General features: G+C 34.8%; 2 protein-coding genes across 2 annotated transcripts; both read right to left on the bottom strand.

The window, feature by feature from the left end:
- Nucleotides 1-8787: 8787 nt before the first annotated feature.
- On the bottom strand, nt 8788-12808 carry LOC108469989 (zinc finger protein VAR3, chloroplastic). Its single transcript, XM_017771149.2, has 5 exons — nt 12077-12808; nt 11853-11970; nt 11211-11494; nt 10736-10834; nt 8788-10652 (listed from the first exon to the last, which is right to left on the bottom strand). Exons 1-5 carry the CDS (start codon nt 12526-12528, stop codon nt 8981-8983), a joined length of 2625 nt encoding a protein of 874 aa, XP_017626638.1. The 5' UTR covers nt 12529-12808; the 3' UTR covers nt 8788-8980.
- A 1709-nt stretch (nt 12809-14517) lies between these two features.
- LOC108470274 (peroxidase 57) lies at nt 14518-15687 on the bottom strand. The gene is made up of 2 exons (XM_017771572.2): nt 15431-15687; nt 14518-15350 (listed from the first exon to the last, which is right to left on the bottom strand). Exons 1-2 carry the CDS (start codon nt 15632-15634, stop codon nt 14595-14597), a joined length of 960 nt encoding a protein of 319 aa, XP_017627061.1. The 5' UTR covers nt 15635-15687; the 3' UTR covers nt 14518-14594.
- Between the last annotated feature and the right edge of the window lie 386 nt (nt 15688-16073).

Genomic DNA, 16073 nt, shown 5'->3' on the forward strand with positions numbered 1-16073 from the left:
TGAAAAAGGTGTTAGCATGAAAACACCTAAAGAGGTTATTTTGCATAAGTCATAAAATAGTTAATAAGTATGTGAAATAGTGATTATTTGAAGTTGCTATAATAGCAAAAATAGTTCGGTTAGGCCTAAGATACAACGAAATTCGATGAAAATCGATTTTCGGGTATAGGGGTAAAATGGTCATTTTGCTAAAGTCTAGGGGCAAAATGGTCATTTTACCAAAGATGTGAATTTATGATTGCTTAATCCTAATTAGTGACTAAATGAGTGCATATCGTCATTATAGATCAAGAATTACCAAATCCGAACCTAGATCGGGGGAAGGCCAAGCAAACCGACTAAATTGAATAGCCAAGTACTTCTTATAAACCGAGGTAAGTTGTATGTAAATGATGCAACTACACTGTTAATACTTGTATTCATATCTCCATTGAATTGATATTGTATGAGTTGTCAAGTTACGAATTGAGAATGTCTATAATATTTGAGATAATAGAAATATCCCGTTGAAACATTAGGATACGAACCGGATATTCGTGCCAAGGCATTGGGTGATTTGTGCACCAATGTAAGACATGTCTGGGACATGCTTCGGCCACATTATGAGAGCCAGCGTAAGACCATGTTTGGGACGTGGCATCGACATCCAGACGAGGGTTAGTGTAAGACATGCCTGGGACATGCATCAACCATACTATGATAGCCAGTGTAAGACCATATGCGGGACATGGTACCAAACGAAGATGAGTGCGATGTAAGACATGTGCAGGACATGCATCGGTCTCGACAGAGATAGCGATGTAAGACGCGTATGCGGGACACGCATCACTAAGAGTTGTGCTAGTGTAAGACATGTCTGGGACATGCATCAGCACGCGTATATGAGAGCCAGTGTAAGACCATGTCTGGGACATAGCATCGGCACTATATCCCATGTTGAAGGTTCATAGAATATCCAGTAGTATTCCAAACGTTTCAATGATGAGAGTTATAGATCAATTTTGATAAAGAAAGAATAATCATGTTGTGAGTGGTACAGGTACCTATATGGTAAGCATGAGTAACGAGCTTAATTTAGAGAATATGACTTGAGTAGATGATAATGAGTAAGTTAAATTATGTTTACCTTTGAGCTATAAGTATGATGACTAATGATGAGATTGTTGTTGTATATTTATTTATATGCAACTTACTAAGCTTTATGTTTACCCTCTTTCCTTTCCCTCTTCTTTCAGTGTTATCAAGCTAACTTAAAGATCCCTTAAAGTCAGAGATATCGATCACACTATCGGCCGTAATACCCGGTATAGTTGGATTTATATTTTTGATGTTGGCATGTATAGGGCTAGACTAGGATGTTGTATTAAGAGAATGATTCATATATTTTAGTTTAAGTCAAAGGCCCTTCATTTTGTAATCAAGCCTAGAATAATGGCTATTTTTCATTTTGATGAATGCATATAATGTTCTTTCTATGGATGAATTAGTGCCCTTTCTGATGGGATTTTTATATATTGAGATGATCTTGTGTAGGTTGTACAAAATGGGTGACAAAAGGGCTTGGGAAATAGCCTAGATTGTCCACACGGGTAAGACACACAGGCGTGTGTCTAGGCCGTGTGTGACACACGGTTCACACCCATGGGCGTGTGTTATGGCCGTGCGTCTCCTACACTTAAATTTTTAAAGTCATTTTAGCACACAGGTAGGCCACACGGGCGTGTGCCTAGGCCGTGTAATAAAGTTAGTATGTATGCTTGTAGCACACGGACATGAGACATGGCCGTGTGTATCGGCTGTGTGAAGGACACGGTTATAGGGCACGAGTGTGTTCGTAGGCCGTGTGGTTTTGCAGAATGCTTATGATTTCAGACACGGGTTAGGGACACGGACGTGTCCCTGGCATACAGTCGTGTGTTCTATACCCATACGGGCGTGTGGAGTCTTGATGCACAAAAATTTTCTAAGTTTTTGTGAGGTCTCGGTTGGGTTGCAAACAACCCTGGATTTATGATTGGGTCTCGTAAGCCCATATATAATATAGTTGCTTGTGAAAAGAGAAGTTTTTAAATTATTTGAAATTTTATGGCCCAGATTTATACAGTTGGTTGAGTTTAAGTCAGGCAGTACCACAAACTCTATCCTAGCGTTAGATACGGGTGAGGGGTGTTACAATACATGAAAGGTAATGTACCAAAATTGATAGTGGCTGAATCGAATGTCAACAAGAAATTAGAGAATTTATTTAAAGACCCCCCACAATCTTCTAATGTATCAAATGGCCCCTTTGTGACTACTACACATTGCAATCCAACTTTTGAAAATATCAAAAAAAATGATGATGGCCCTAGATGGAAATGTACTTGACCTAGGAAAGCAATTGATGATAGTTTTCAAGGAAAATTATAATCCCAAAAAGAACAAACATTGGGGGGATAATAGGGATAATTTTAAATTAGTTGGCACTGCCCGTGTTCCTTTGTTTAAGTCCATGAATTCTTTGGTTGAGTTAATTAATGCTCAACTTGTCACGGGGAAAAGTTAAGACGCAGAGACTTCAGAAGGTTTGCAAGAACTAGAGTCGGGGGGATCTAAGTAGTAAGATTGGTTATTCTCTTATTTTAATTTCTTTCTATGAATTTAACAGTTTTCTCTTAGAATTGTCAGGGATGTGCAAGTCCGAACGTGAATATAACAAAGAGCATAAACCCAATATAGCATAATAAGAGTAAGTGGTTTCAAAGTAGATTATTTTATAGCTAGTTTGGGTTTTCAATTTTCTCACAAGGTCGAGGCTATCGGGCTTTTGGAGGCACTTGGGTGGCTGGAAGAACCCGATTTCTATTAAGATCCTTCACAGTAATCTTCAATTCATTTAGATTTGAATTCTTAGGACTAGTTCTGTATTGCCTGTTTATATTGTGTTTGTATATGGAAGCCAAGATAAGCAGAAGAGGAAAATGATTTGGGAAAGTCTCACATCTTCTATTCTAATAGAAAATATCCCCTGGATGGCAATTGGTGATCTTAATGCTCTACTTTCTTCTAATGATAAGAAAAGAGGACGTAGAATTGGGAATAGTTGTCCTCTTTTTAATGATTTTCTTGAGAAGTCTAATTTGTAGGACTTAGGTTTCAGGTGTCCTTCTTTCACTTGGCATCGAGGTGAGCTTTATGAAAGACTTGATAGGGAAATTGGTAACGATGTTTGGATGAAGCCTTTTCTATATTGCTCAGTCACTTACCTCCTGAGGGTCAAGTTAGATCATAGACCTCTACTTTTATCCCTCGAATTGGAGGTTAAGTTGTCCAAAGATTTTCCTTTTAGATTTCTAACTGGCTGAATTGAATACCCGGGCTTTATGAAAGACTTGATAGGGCAATTGGTAACGATGCTTGGATAAGGCTTTTTCCGTATTGCTCAGTCACTTACCTCCTGAGGGCCAAGTTAGATCATAGACTTCTACTTTTATCCCTCAAACCGGAGGTTAAGTTGTCTAAAGATTGTCCTTTCAGATTCCTTACTGGATGGATTGAACACCCCAAATTCTCAGGTTTTGTCAAGGAGAAAAAGTGTTTAAAAGGTAATACGGCTAAATCTCTAAACTTTTTTACAAATAACATTAAAAATTGGAACTATTCTATGTATGACCTTATTAGGATTCGCAAAAGGAAGTTGATGCAGAGATTGTATAATGTTTAAAAAGATTTAGAAAGAGTTGATTCTGTGCATTTAAGTATTTTGGAAGCCCAGATACGAGAGGAATTGGAATGTGTTCTCTACCATGAAGAACTGTTATGGAAGTAGAAAGCTAGGTGTCATTGGCTACATTTTGGGGATTGAAATACTAAATTTTTCCACTCTCGTATGATTCATAGAAGGAATCAAAACAAAATTACAATTTTGAAGAATGAAGAGGGTGATTGGATTTTCAAAGATGAGTCTCTCCAAACTGAAGCAGTTAACTTTTTCCAAAAATTGTATGGTGAGCCTCCGGAATGTTTAACAGCCTTACCTGCTAGCTCGTTTCCTAAAATTAATCTTAATGATAAGGTACTTTTAAGAAAAACAATTTCAAATGAAGAAATAAATACGGCCTTATTTGACATGGCTCATTTGAAAGCACCTAGCAGTAATGATTATCATGCACTATTTTTTCAAAGCCAATGGAAGTTGATTAATGGGGCTATCTCCGAGTGGGTTAGGAAAATTTGTAATGGTTAAGCTATTAACAGGGAGTTTAATAACACTTTGCTCGTACTTATCCCTAAGGTTCATAATCTTGAGAGCTTTACACAATTTCGCCCTACAAACTTGTGTTCAATTCTATACAAATTGGTCATAAATATTATTGCAAATAGGTTTAAGGTAGTTGTTCCAAGAACCATTAGATCAAAACAAGTCGGTTTTATTGTTGGAAGGAACATCACAGATAATATCATAGTGGCCCAAAAAGTTATCCATTCAATGCGAAGCAAACACAAAAAATAGATGACCATTAAGATTGATTTGGAAAAAGCCTATGACCAAATGAGTTGGGAATTCATAGATGCGTCTCTCCAAGCGACAAATATTTCAGACTTCCTTAGAAATGTCATTATGTTAGCCACCACCAATTTTACTATGCAAATATTGTGGAATGGGATGCCTACTCGGAAATTCAGTCCAATTAGGGGCATCAGACAGGGGTGTCATCTGTCCCCTTACCTATTTGTTCTTTGCATAGAATGGTTGGGTAATTCTAGTTTTTGGTCTCCCATTTATTTATCTAGGTCAAGACCGACGCTTTCTCTCTTGTTTTTTGCCAATGATCTTGTTATCTTTGGGAAACCTAACGTGAGTCAAGCTTAGATTAGTTAAAGATTTACTGGATAATTTTTGTGGTTGTTCTAGGCATTGAAACAATACTTATAAGATGAACATTTTCTTCTCCAAAGGAGTGAATGAAGACTTGGCAAGGCAGCTTTGAGCTTTGCTTGGTTTTCGGAAGGTCCACAATTTAGGTTCTTACTTGGGAGTCCCTCTTTTTCACGAAAGGGTAACTATAACTCCTTGAAGTTTGTGGTGAAAAAAGTTAAATTGAGGCTTCAAAGATGGGATGCAAGACAATTATCTCTAGCCGGTAAAGTTATTTTAGAGCTCAATCGGTTCTTCTTACAATCCCTAGCTACTTCATGTAGCCTTTGAGGATTCCACAAGGAATATATGACAAAATTGAAGTATTGCTAGGCAGTTTATATGAGGTTCGACTGAATGTAGTAAAAAAATGGCCCTTGTTAGTTAGAATTCAGTATACCAGCCAAAGGGTTGTGGAAAGCTTGGGATTCATCAGTGAAAGATAAAAAAACCTCTTTCTTATTGAAGCTGGGGTTTAACATTCTAACAAATTTGAAGGCTCTGTGGGTTTGGGTTTTGCGTTCGAAGTATGGGATAAAGTATGAACTACCTTTCAGTATCTCGCGTAGTAATAATTTTTTCCTCTAGAGAGCTTTACTTAAGGTGTTGTCATTGCTTAGAGAAAATATATTCTGGACAGTTGGGGACGGCAACACCATTAGATGTTGGTGGGAGAGATGGATTCCAAATATTGGCCCTTTGATCAATATAATTCCAGCTAATACCAACATTGCTACGAACTGTTGTCTTAAGGAGATGGTTACAGAGGAAGGATTGTGGAATCTAGAACTTTTTCAGGTTTGGCTATTAGAAGGCTAATTGGAAAAATTACCGGTGTTCCATCTTTGCATTCTTGAAAACTGCTTTAGAAGGTGGAGGCTCCTTAAAGGGTTTGGGTTTTCCTCCGGTTAGCTCTCAAACAACAGTTGCTTACTAAAGCGTAGCGACTAAGGCGTAGAGTTAGCAATGATGCAATATGTTTAATTTGTGGTCATGAAATAGAGGATGTACTCCATGCTATAAGAGATTGTGAGGCAACGAAGGAGGTATGACTCTGGATCATTCCATATCAAAATTTAACCTTTTTCTTTGCAAGAAATTTGCAGGAATGGCTTGAGTGTAATTTGAAAAATCGACACAATCTTTTTAAGGAATATAGATTGGTTGTACTTCTTTAGCTTAGTTGCTTGACGAATTTAGAAAAACAAGAATATTTGTACTTTTCAAGGAGTGTTGAAGAGATTGTCAAAAGTGTGTATAATTGGGCTACACATTACATCTCTGCTCGCAAAGGAGGAAGTTCTGTAAGGCACATTTTGAGGGAGGAGACGATGAAAATAGAAAGGTGGATTCAACTAAGTTCTGATGGAACGGTTCAAATTAACACAGATTGTGTTGCTGCAGGAGGAGTTTTGAAAGATAAAAATGGGGAATGGATTCTTGGGTTTTAATCGCAGATTAAGGAGATGCTCTGTTTTCGAAGTTGCACTGTAGGGTATTCTTGATGATGTGACATTGGTACAATAAAGACAACACGATAGAGTTTTGGTGCAGACAGACAACTTGAAAGTTATTGGGGGTGATTAAGGAGGCCTTATCGAAAGGATTATATTCAGCAATAATCAGACGTATTATACAACTCTAGCAAAATGAGGAGAACTGATCAATTGAATATGTTCCTAGAGAAGAAAACATGGAAGTCGATCATATTACCAAGCTAGCTTTGATAGGGAGGAGGGCCTACAATTACATGTAACATCTCATTTTGTTTTTTTTTTTTAGTATTTTGTGTAGTTTCTTCTTCTATTCACCAAAAAAAAAAATTGATTCATTAAGTGTTATGTTGAATCGAGAAAAAATATAATTTAAATTGAGGGATGACCTGTTTTATATATTTTAATTTTAATGAATTTTTAATAATTTATTTTATCAAACTAATCACTAAAAATTGATAAATTAACCAATTCGATTACCGATTTAATTTTGAAAACCTTAATCATTACATTGAACCTTAATTAAATTTAAATCCAATCAAATCTTTAAATTGAGTTAATTTATTCTTTCATAAAATGTAATTTGAAACTTTATTTAAAAATATCAAACCCTTTATCATCCAATTCAATAATTAATAATAAATTTATTGTTAGAAAAAGTATGGGAATATTGGTGCACCTACCTCTTATGCTTCGTACTTGGGATTCTTTTGATAGATGTGGGGTACCATTATCTATAATTTAAAATATATTTCATATAACTATGAAAATAAAATTAAAATGGATATTGCTAGTTAGTATTTTAAATTTCTTTTATAAATTTTCATTTGTAAAATAAAAGGATTTTCTTTATTTAGATGAATTAATGGATTTATCTCTAGAAAAGATTTATATAATTTGATGTTTGTTTGTTTTTTTTATAATAATAATAATAATAACAATAATAACCGATTGATTTATATAGTCTTTCTGAAAAATAAAATAAAATTCAAGAACAGATTAAAAATCCGAGGACAAATTTAGGTGATATATATGCTAAAAAGTTAAAATAAAAATAGAATAATGGTTTGAAGAGAAAAAGAAAATCATATAAAACTTGCATGTGAAACATACATGATATGGATTCGGTAATCCCATATTATTTCTTAATTGGGTACCTTAAAATGCACGTTGAAGGTGAGACAAGTTCAACATAATGCAATTACAAAATTAGGAAATCACTTGATTTTTCAAAATTAAATGATTTATTTATTTATTACTTCATAAATTAAGTTTTATCAAATAATAATATTTTGTTTTTTTTGTCATTATTTATTTATTTTAGATTAAGTCCATCATATGTGCTCAATCATGGTTTTTTTATAATGAGTCACATGAATGTTAAATTAACTCACGAATAAATGAACAAATTCCTTTAAATAAATAAAAAAATATTTTGCAAGTAAGTCAAGTCTAATTTTAATATTTAAAAATCTTTTAGGTTGATCTTGTTATTTGAATCAACATGAAGACTTAAAACTTTAAATACAATTTAATTTAATTAGGTAATTTAAAAATAGAATAAAAGTAGGCAAAATTAATTCTAACAAATTGTTTAAACAATTTTTATATTTTAATATTTGTGGGGAAACAGTTTTTTATTAAAATCAAATCATTATGATAAAAAAAATTCACAAATCATAAAAAAGAAATAACTTAACAAAATAATTAATATATCAAATAATAATAATTCAAACAGGTCATATATACATAAATAGGCCAAGTTTTATATAAGACCCATATTTTCCACTTAAAAATAGGAAGAAAAAACCCAATGAAAAATATACACATACAATATTACTATAAATCCATGAAAATATAATAAACACACACATTTTCATTTTTCTCTTACCCTTCCCTTGTATTTTTGCTTACCCATCTCTATAAGGCAAAGAAAATTAAAAGATAACAGGAGACACAAGTAAACTACGTAAGTAAGCACATGTATAGTAATAGTACCTCTTTTTCCAGTACTATTATTTTATCAACCTCACCCTTATACTTTATGTTTTATCAGTTTCATTCTACAATACCACATGTCAAGAAAAGTTAAAATTATATATTTAAACTTTTTAGATGAAATCTTATGACTTAGAAAATTATAAAATAAATTAAAAATTCATAATTTGTTTTGAAAATTATAAAAATTAAATTAAAATGGTTCCATCTAAATTTTAGAATATTTTAATTTAGACTTATACGAAAAATAGGTATCTAAACTATGTAACTTTTTAATTTAGGTACCTAAAGTTTTATTCCGTTGCCACTTAAGTATTAACCGTGTCATAATTTGATTGATTCAAAGATTTTCTTAATCGAAGTTCATTAAAATTAAAATTAAAAAAACTAAACCCTAACTTCAATCTCAAGAGAAGTTCATTTTGCAAGAGTAAAAAGCTCAAGTACACAAAAATGTTTAAATGGTAAGACGAGACCACATTCTGGTGAAAGTTTCATCATTCTTCTCTTATGTATAGAACAGAAATAAACAGCATGATTGGATGTTTCAAATAATGTATAACATGGAAACAATAAGTTTGTTTTTGTTACCTTAGCTCCTATCAGTTCCATTTTTGCCAGGATCCGAGTTCACAACCGGAAGATTTTTACGATACTGTTGGGATGTCAACCTCCTCTCCAGTGGTGTTTTCCGTTTGCTCACGACAAACCTATTCACCCCTTTCCTCATCGGCATTATCGATGGGAAATCTTCATCGGGGATCTGGCTGAGCTCTGAAATGTCCTTTATCTGAGCAACACGGCGAAACCACCTCTCTGCTTTGGCCTCCTCCGACATGTCCAATGGATCTGGTTCTTTCACTGCTGAACCTTCCAAACTCTTTCCACTCCAAGTACTCCTAACATTCTGATACTCAGATTGTTGAGATGGACTTCCCGTCAAATCCGTCATCTGTTTCCTACTGTCATTATTACTCATTTGGGAATTGATAGAATTCGGGTTTGAATATCCACTAGTCTGTGCCGGATAAGCTGCATCTCTCCTTGTCTCACTTGAGTTCTCTCCAGAAGGTTTAGGGCTCCAGTTTTGCACCGGCTGTGTATCTGCAACAGACACCTCGGATAACTTCTCTGAAGGCTTCTTTAGTGTTGCAGAGGTTGGAGTTTCACGAGCTGCTTTTGCACTAGAATCTGGAGCAGCACTAGAATCTGTTCCATTACCTTGCTGTTTATCCTTTTTAGCAAAGTAATCAGGCGGGAACGGGACAAAAGGGACATAATTTGTATTGCCTGCTTGCTCCGTTGCTGCCCGCCTCTTGTAAGTTGGAGAAGTCAAAGAACGGTCCTTCTTTCTGCTGACTACAAATTTATTCTCTCCTTTGCGCATAGGCATGATTTCAGGAAAATCCTCATCGGGAATTGCATTGGCAAGATCTGTAACATTATGGAGCTCTGCAACTTTCTTAAACCATCTCTCAGATTTTTCAGCTTGTTCTACCTCTTTATCAATGCTTTCTTTCTCATTCATTAATGTCTCAGAATGTTGCCGACTTTGTAGAGATTTTTGCAACTCCTCACTCCCAGAAACATCATCCATTTGTCCAACTGCATTTGACACAACAGAGTCATGGTCATTTGACATAACGTTCGGATTCTTCTCCTGTATTTCTGAATTTTCAGGTTTCTTCGCAAACATGTCTGCAGGTAATGGCACAAATGGAACATAATTGGACTTAGTTCCACTAGGATGACCATTCTCCGCTCTGCTATTGACGCTACCATCGTTAGATTCGGAAGAGGTAGATGAACGACCAAGAACCTCATCTAAACTCCGGCTAACTTTTGTGTCCAGGGTCTTATTGACTTCCCCAGTCTGGAAATCGCCACGTTCAGGAATGCCATCATTATCCATGTTTCTACGGTACTGAGCATTGGCCAACCTCCTCTCCAGAGGTGATTTCCTTGTACTCACAACAAATCTATTCACGCCTCTCCTCAAAGGCATGATTTCAGGAAAATCTTCATCTGCTATGGCACTGCTCACATCAGCAGTACTGTCAAGCTGAGAAACCTTACTAAACCATCGTTGTGCCTTCTCTTCATTGGCAGCTAACCGCCTATCGAGATCAGCCTTATTTGAAGAAGTCCCAGTATTGTATGCTAAACCTGGCCTTGAGTAGGTATTACCAAGTGGGATATGTCCAGGTCGCTTGCAATCACACCTCAAGCATACCGTATTCCTTCCATAATTAAAGAAATCACATCTGTAGAAAAAAGTAAATAAATTAAAATCACATTTCTTATTCCCAAAAGAGGAGTTAAAAAAAAAAAAAAAACCAATGCTCACTGGGGACATTCCCACTCTCCACCAGTCAATTGCCTCTTGGGCCGTGCTTCCTCACACTCAAGGCATTTCGCATTTCTTGCAAAGTTCATAAAATTACACCTGCACAACGAATAAAACGTTATGCTGCCATAAATCTTTAGTACATACGTAGGTATCATGGAGAACACACAATTAGTCATCCAGACATTTTCAAGACATCAATCATAAGTACTACAAATTAACCTTACACTTCCAAATTTGTATCCAAATGGTGCTTTAACAAATCAATTTCCATTCAAGATAAGGTCTATATTAGGTGCAAATCAGAGCATACAGAAATTTTCATGGATAGTTTACAAGCTTCTTTCATACTTAAACAGATTTCTACATAGGCCACCTTATTCAAGCATACCACCAAAGCCTATGACAAGCTGAACTTAGCAAAGAAGGGACATAACACTACACTATCTATGAAGATGATAGAAAAACAATCTACCTTGGGCAAATCCAATCGCCTCTTTTCATTTCAATGTTCGGCCCAAAAGACCTTGACATTTGCCCATTTCTCTCTGGGAGTTGAGTTTGCTCATGTTCGAAATAGTTTGAAACTCGGGAGCTGTCACTCAGTTTTGCCAACTCACCCAGCAAATGCCGGACTGATGATTCAACAAGCTCCGAGTTGTAAAGACTGCTTCTCTCTGAGGAAATGGTAACATTGCTTGCATAACTCAATAAAAAACTCATTAAATCAACCATGTTCGCTTTATCAACATCCGCAACCTAAAAACTGAAAAACATTTAGAAACATAGCACATACTAGCTTTAAAGCTCTTATTTCAACAGCATTAAAAATGGTAAAAAAAGGGCCTTATTTTTACTTAAGAACGTGCATAACCACACAAGATTCATACAGAAAAAGATTTCTTGGAGGTCCTTCGATGCAAGAATCGACCTTTAGGAACTACTTCATACACAAATTAGAATAAACAATTAATGGACCTAAACCCTTCATTTTTAGCATAGAATTAACAATGAGTATAACATATACAATCATTGACAGTTTAACCTTAGAACATATAAAACAGCAATGACATGCATACATAAATAAATACCATTAAACAAAATCCCCAATACGTACATTGCTTTCACTGCTATTTAGAAACAAAATCAACCTCCGTGCAGACTCCTCACCATCCTTGAACAAAAAAGGCTTCCCATTTTGCACCACCGCCTCTATCTCCTTCCTCGAGAGCAATCTGGCCATAGAACCCAATGCAAAAAGGGAAATTTTAACTTAAAAAACAAAGAAAACCAACAAAGATTTAAGCAAAAAAATTATTTTTAACTTCTATTTTTGGCTACCTTAGAAGATCAGTTTTATCACGCGCGAAAGCCAAGCAGGCATTGAGCACAACTAGAAACTCATCAGAGAACAGGGAAGCATCCACCGCAAGCTCACTGGAAGTATGGGGGGCATCGAAGTAGCCAGCGGCTGAGATGTTGTTAACGAGAGCGGAGAATTCGGGCCATGGATGATTGGGTGGGGCCAATACGGAGGAATTAGCGAAATTTGAGGAGGCGGGTTGGGTGTGGAAATTGCGCGGGGAAGGTCTGGGAATAAAAAGGGACGAATGTTTTTTGGTTTTAGTAGTGGGTAGCGAAGGGCGAGGTGGCGGGAAGTGGTGTTGGCGTAGGAAGGATAGCTGGATGCGGTGGCGGGTGAGGCGGAGAAGGGAGGAAGTGGTATGACGGTGATGTAGAAGGAGAGGGGAAGAAGGGGAAAGGATCGTTAGGAATCTACTACTGCTACCCATTCGTTTTTATCAAACACCAGTTTGCATTAGGGAGATAGAACGAAGTGATAGCAGCTGCGGACGTGGTGGCAGTGAGCCGAAAACGGCGGCAGTAGCTCGTCGGGCTATAAACCCTAGAAGCCTATAATACGGGTTTTCGTGGTGGAAGAGGGAGAGAGTATTATCTTCTAGAATCTGCGCTTCTGCCTTCCGGCTATGAAGCAAGTACAACAAAGGTTTTTTTTCCCTTTTTTTTTTCCTTTTTTTTCTTTTTTGTGGCCGAAGAGATCTCTGAAAATATGAAGAAAAAAAAGTAAATTACCCAAATTACTATTTTATTTTTGCAAGTATGAAAAATTAAAAATATCACTCAATTATTTAATTTTATTCTTTTGTCATCCAATTATCTTAAATTTTGGATATTTTCAATTTTACTTTAGCTAATTTTGAACTAAAAGAATAAAATTAAACAGTTGATAATTATTTTTTACTTTTCATAATTATATGATAAAAATATTAATAATTAAATGATTATTTTAAATTTTTTATAATTGAATGACAAAAGAAAAACTAAATAACTTATATTGTAGTTTGCCCAAAATATAATACGTTCTAAATAAGTTTAAATATGTCAAAGTCACAAATTTAATCCTATATTCTAATTTTGATATATTAAATTCTTATATTCTTTTAATTTCAAATGTAAATCTAAATTGTATATATTTCTAATCCCAAACATAAATCTAAATAAGTGGAGATTATCCTTGGAAAAATACAAAGAAATTTCAATTATCAAATTATTTTCTTGTAAATCTTAGGATTTTGAATCTATTTTATGTATTTTCCAAAGAGTAGGGAGTAAATTAATAAAAATTATAAATATTAATGGTTAAAAATTATTTTATCTTTTATAATTGTCACATCGACAACTCTAATAGCAAAACTAGATGGAGGGACTAAGATTTTTAAATAAAAAAAATACTGCAAATATGGTAGTCGGCACTGTACCAATACCAATTGGTACGTACCGTTCGATTAAAATTTCAATGGGTTTCAACTGGTTTCAAGCAATACCAACTTATATTGGTAAGTATAAAATTTTGATATTTTAAATTAATTTTAAAATTTTTATATTAACCATTTTAATTTTTCTATAATCATATTTAATATCAAAAGTTGTTGAATTAAATTATTTAACCTAATTAATAATCTTAAAACTTATAAATTTATATCTATATGTATATAATTAAGATATATTTACATGTATATAATATATAATTTAGTAAGAAACTAAAAAGTTTGACTATAATTATATATGAAAAATATTATAATGTATTATAATTTATAAAAAAAACTAAAATGAAACTATATATAAGTGAAAAATATTTAAAACATGAATAATGTTGAAATAATGCACTGAAATATGTCGGTACTAAGACAAAAAATGAAACACCCATTAATATAGTACTAAATATCTTGATTGCAAGTCTAAAAATTAAAATATAGAAACTAAATTTAAACCCATCACGAGTAAACAACTCAAATGGGCTGCTATGTTCATCATAGATTCATTCAATTTGTGCTTGGACAGAAATCGGTTGGGCTTAGTTTTAGTCGCTTTTTTGTTGAAGATTATTTTTAATACGGTGTATTTAGATTTTTTTTATTTCATATTATAATATTATTATAATTTTAATTTTTTTTGTGACTATTATTTTTAGATTAACCACATACGTATCACTCATTCAAAGGATCACATCGTGAGCAAAGCGGGTGTCGAGTAAAGGCAGCCGCTGTTGACGCCGACACCACCAAACACAATCTGGTGTCCTAAACCAACGCAGGACAAAAAATAAGATTAACTCACCCGCCACCCAAACTCAACTTGCATGCTAAACCCAATAACTTTATGTTTATTTCATAAATAATATGCCTGGAATCTTATGATAGATATACCATTTTTCTTCCTTTAAATAATATAACGTGCTTCATTGAGGAAGTTAATCAAAATTCTGACAACTCAAAAATTTTAACTCCTTCATTTAGTTCAAGATGAGTACATATTTCGATTTATTTGAAGGTGAAACTCATTTAGAGTTAATAACTCTACAATTTTTCCTAATTTCTCCAGCATTTCCAACAAGAACTTGAATATTCCCCATCTTCACCATTGCTTGAGCAAACCTTGTTCTAAACAAATTCGCATTTGAAGCAAATCTCGATACGATTCCACTCGATAATCTATCATCAGCCAACTCTTGATCTATCTTCATCACCCCTTTCTTCGCCCGAATCTGCCTATAAAACTCATTATCAAAACTAAAAGACGTGCCCTGGTCCAGAAACGCCGTAGGGTTCGATCCATTACCACAAATCCCTTTCAGCGTAGTTACCAAACCCGCATCCATACTTGGGTCGGGTTTCCCTGTCCCTTGGAAATTAGTAAGCCGACCCGAGAAAAAAAAGCAATGTGCCACACCAACTGTATGGCCACCTAAAAGTGTAACCATATCGTCCATTGTCAGGCCTTTATCCTTAAAAGATTGGAAAGCTTGTGAAACCGATAACGACGGTCCCGGTAAGTTAACTTCGTTCATATTAGAGACCCGACCATCTCGTCTTCCCGTCGGAACGTCGTAAGAAGGTCCACCGGCAAGAACAACGGAGTCTCGGGTGGCTAGTGTTATGATGTCAGCACATGAAACTTTTGATGGGCAAACCTTTTCTAAGGCTTTCTTTGCTTCATCGATGAGCTCGTATCCGCGTACTGTCAAGTTGGGACCAGATTCTTTCTCTGATCTGCTTTGATTAGTCGAATCTATCAGAATCGATGCATCACATCCCTACATAAAAGTAAACTCCCATGAGCAGACAATATCAGGTGACTATATGAACCAACAAGTAGATATAAAACAGCACTTACTCTAACGAAACAATCATGAAAATGCATGCGAAGCAAGGCGGCAGTGATGGATTTATCAGTGTTGAAACGTTTTTGAACAGCGGCTTTAACAATGGATTCAGCTCGAGGACAACTTGTCTTGTAAAACCCTACTTTTAGTTGTGCTAAAGCTAAAGGAAGAAGAATCGTGAAATAAAGCACAAATATAATCTTCATTCTCATCATCTCTTCTCTTTTTTTCTCGAGAAATCACTATATGCTTGTGAGTATCAATGTGTGCTTGTGAGCTATATATATACACACATGTGAATATATAATATAATAACATAATTGCCTAATTGGGTTGTGGTTGGCCATGTTGAAACGTGCAAAAGGTCAAAGTTTTTCCAATATAGAACACGGTTTCTGAACGAATCACGGGCAACTATGTGATTCCTTTTTTCTTTTTTGTTTACAATTATCATAAACATAAACTAGGTACGAAAATGGGGTAGTAAGAGTTCAATTACGTGTACTTTTTGTTTTCTATTTAATTTATTTTCTGGTTTATCTTGTAAATCGTGTTTATTATATTTTCTGAAGTGAATAAAAATATTGTATGATTATATATATATATATATAAAACAAATTACAACAGTATAGAGATATACTAAAAAAGAGACTG

The sequence above is a fragment of the Gossypium arboreum genome, chromosome 8 (genome assembly GCF_025698485.1).
Source record: "Gossypium arboreum isolate Shixiya-1 chromosome 8, ASM2569848v2, whole genome shotgun sequence".
Classification (NCBI taxonomy): Eukaryota; Viridiplantae; Streptophyta; class Magnoliopsida; order Malvales; family Malvaceae; genus Gossypium; species Gossypium arboreum.

Bases quoted from the DNA above. Each gene is read 5' to 3' on its own strand.
- LOC108469989 (XM_017771149.2), bottom strand. From the start codon at position 12,528: ATGGGTAGCAGTAGTAGATTCCTAACGATCCTTTCCCCTTCTTCCCCT. The intron at 11,495-11,852 runs GTACGTATTGGG...TTCAGTTTTTAG, and splicing joins TAAATAGCAGTGAAAGCAAT to GTTGCGGATGTTGATAAAGC. The intron at 10,653-10,735 runs GTGAGCATTGGT...TTTTTTCTACAG, and splicing joins GGAGAGTGGGAATGTCCCCA to ATGTGATTTCTTTAATTATG.
- LOC108470274 (XM_017771572.2), bottom strand. From the start codon at position 15,634: ATGATGAGAATGAAGATTATATTTGTGCTTTATTTCACGATTCTTCTT. The intron at 15,351-15,430 runs GTAAGTGCTGTT...ACTTTTATGTAG, and splicing joins TTCATGATTGTTTCGTTAGA to GGATGTGATGCATCGATTCT.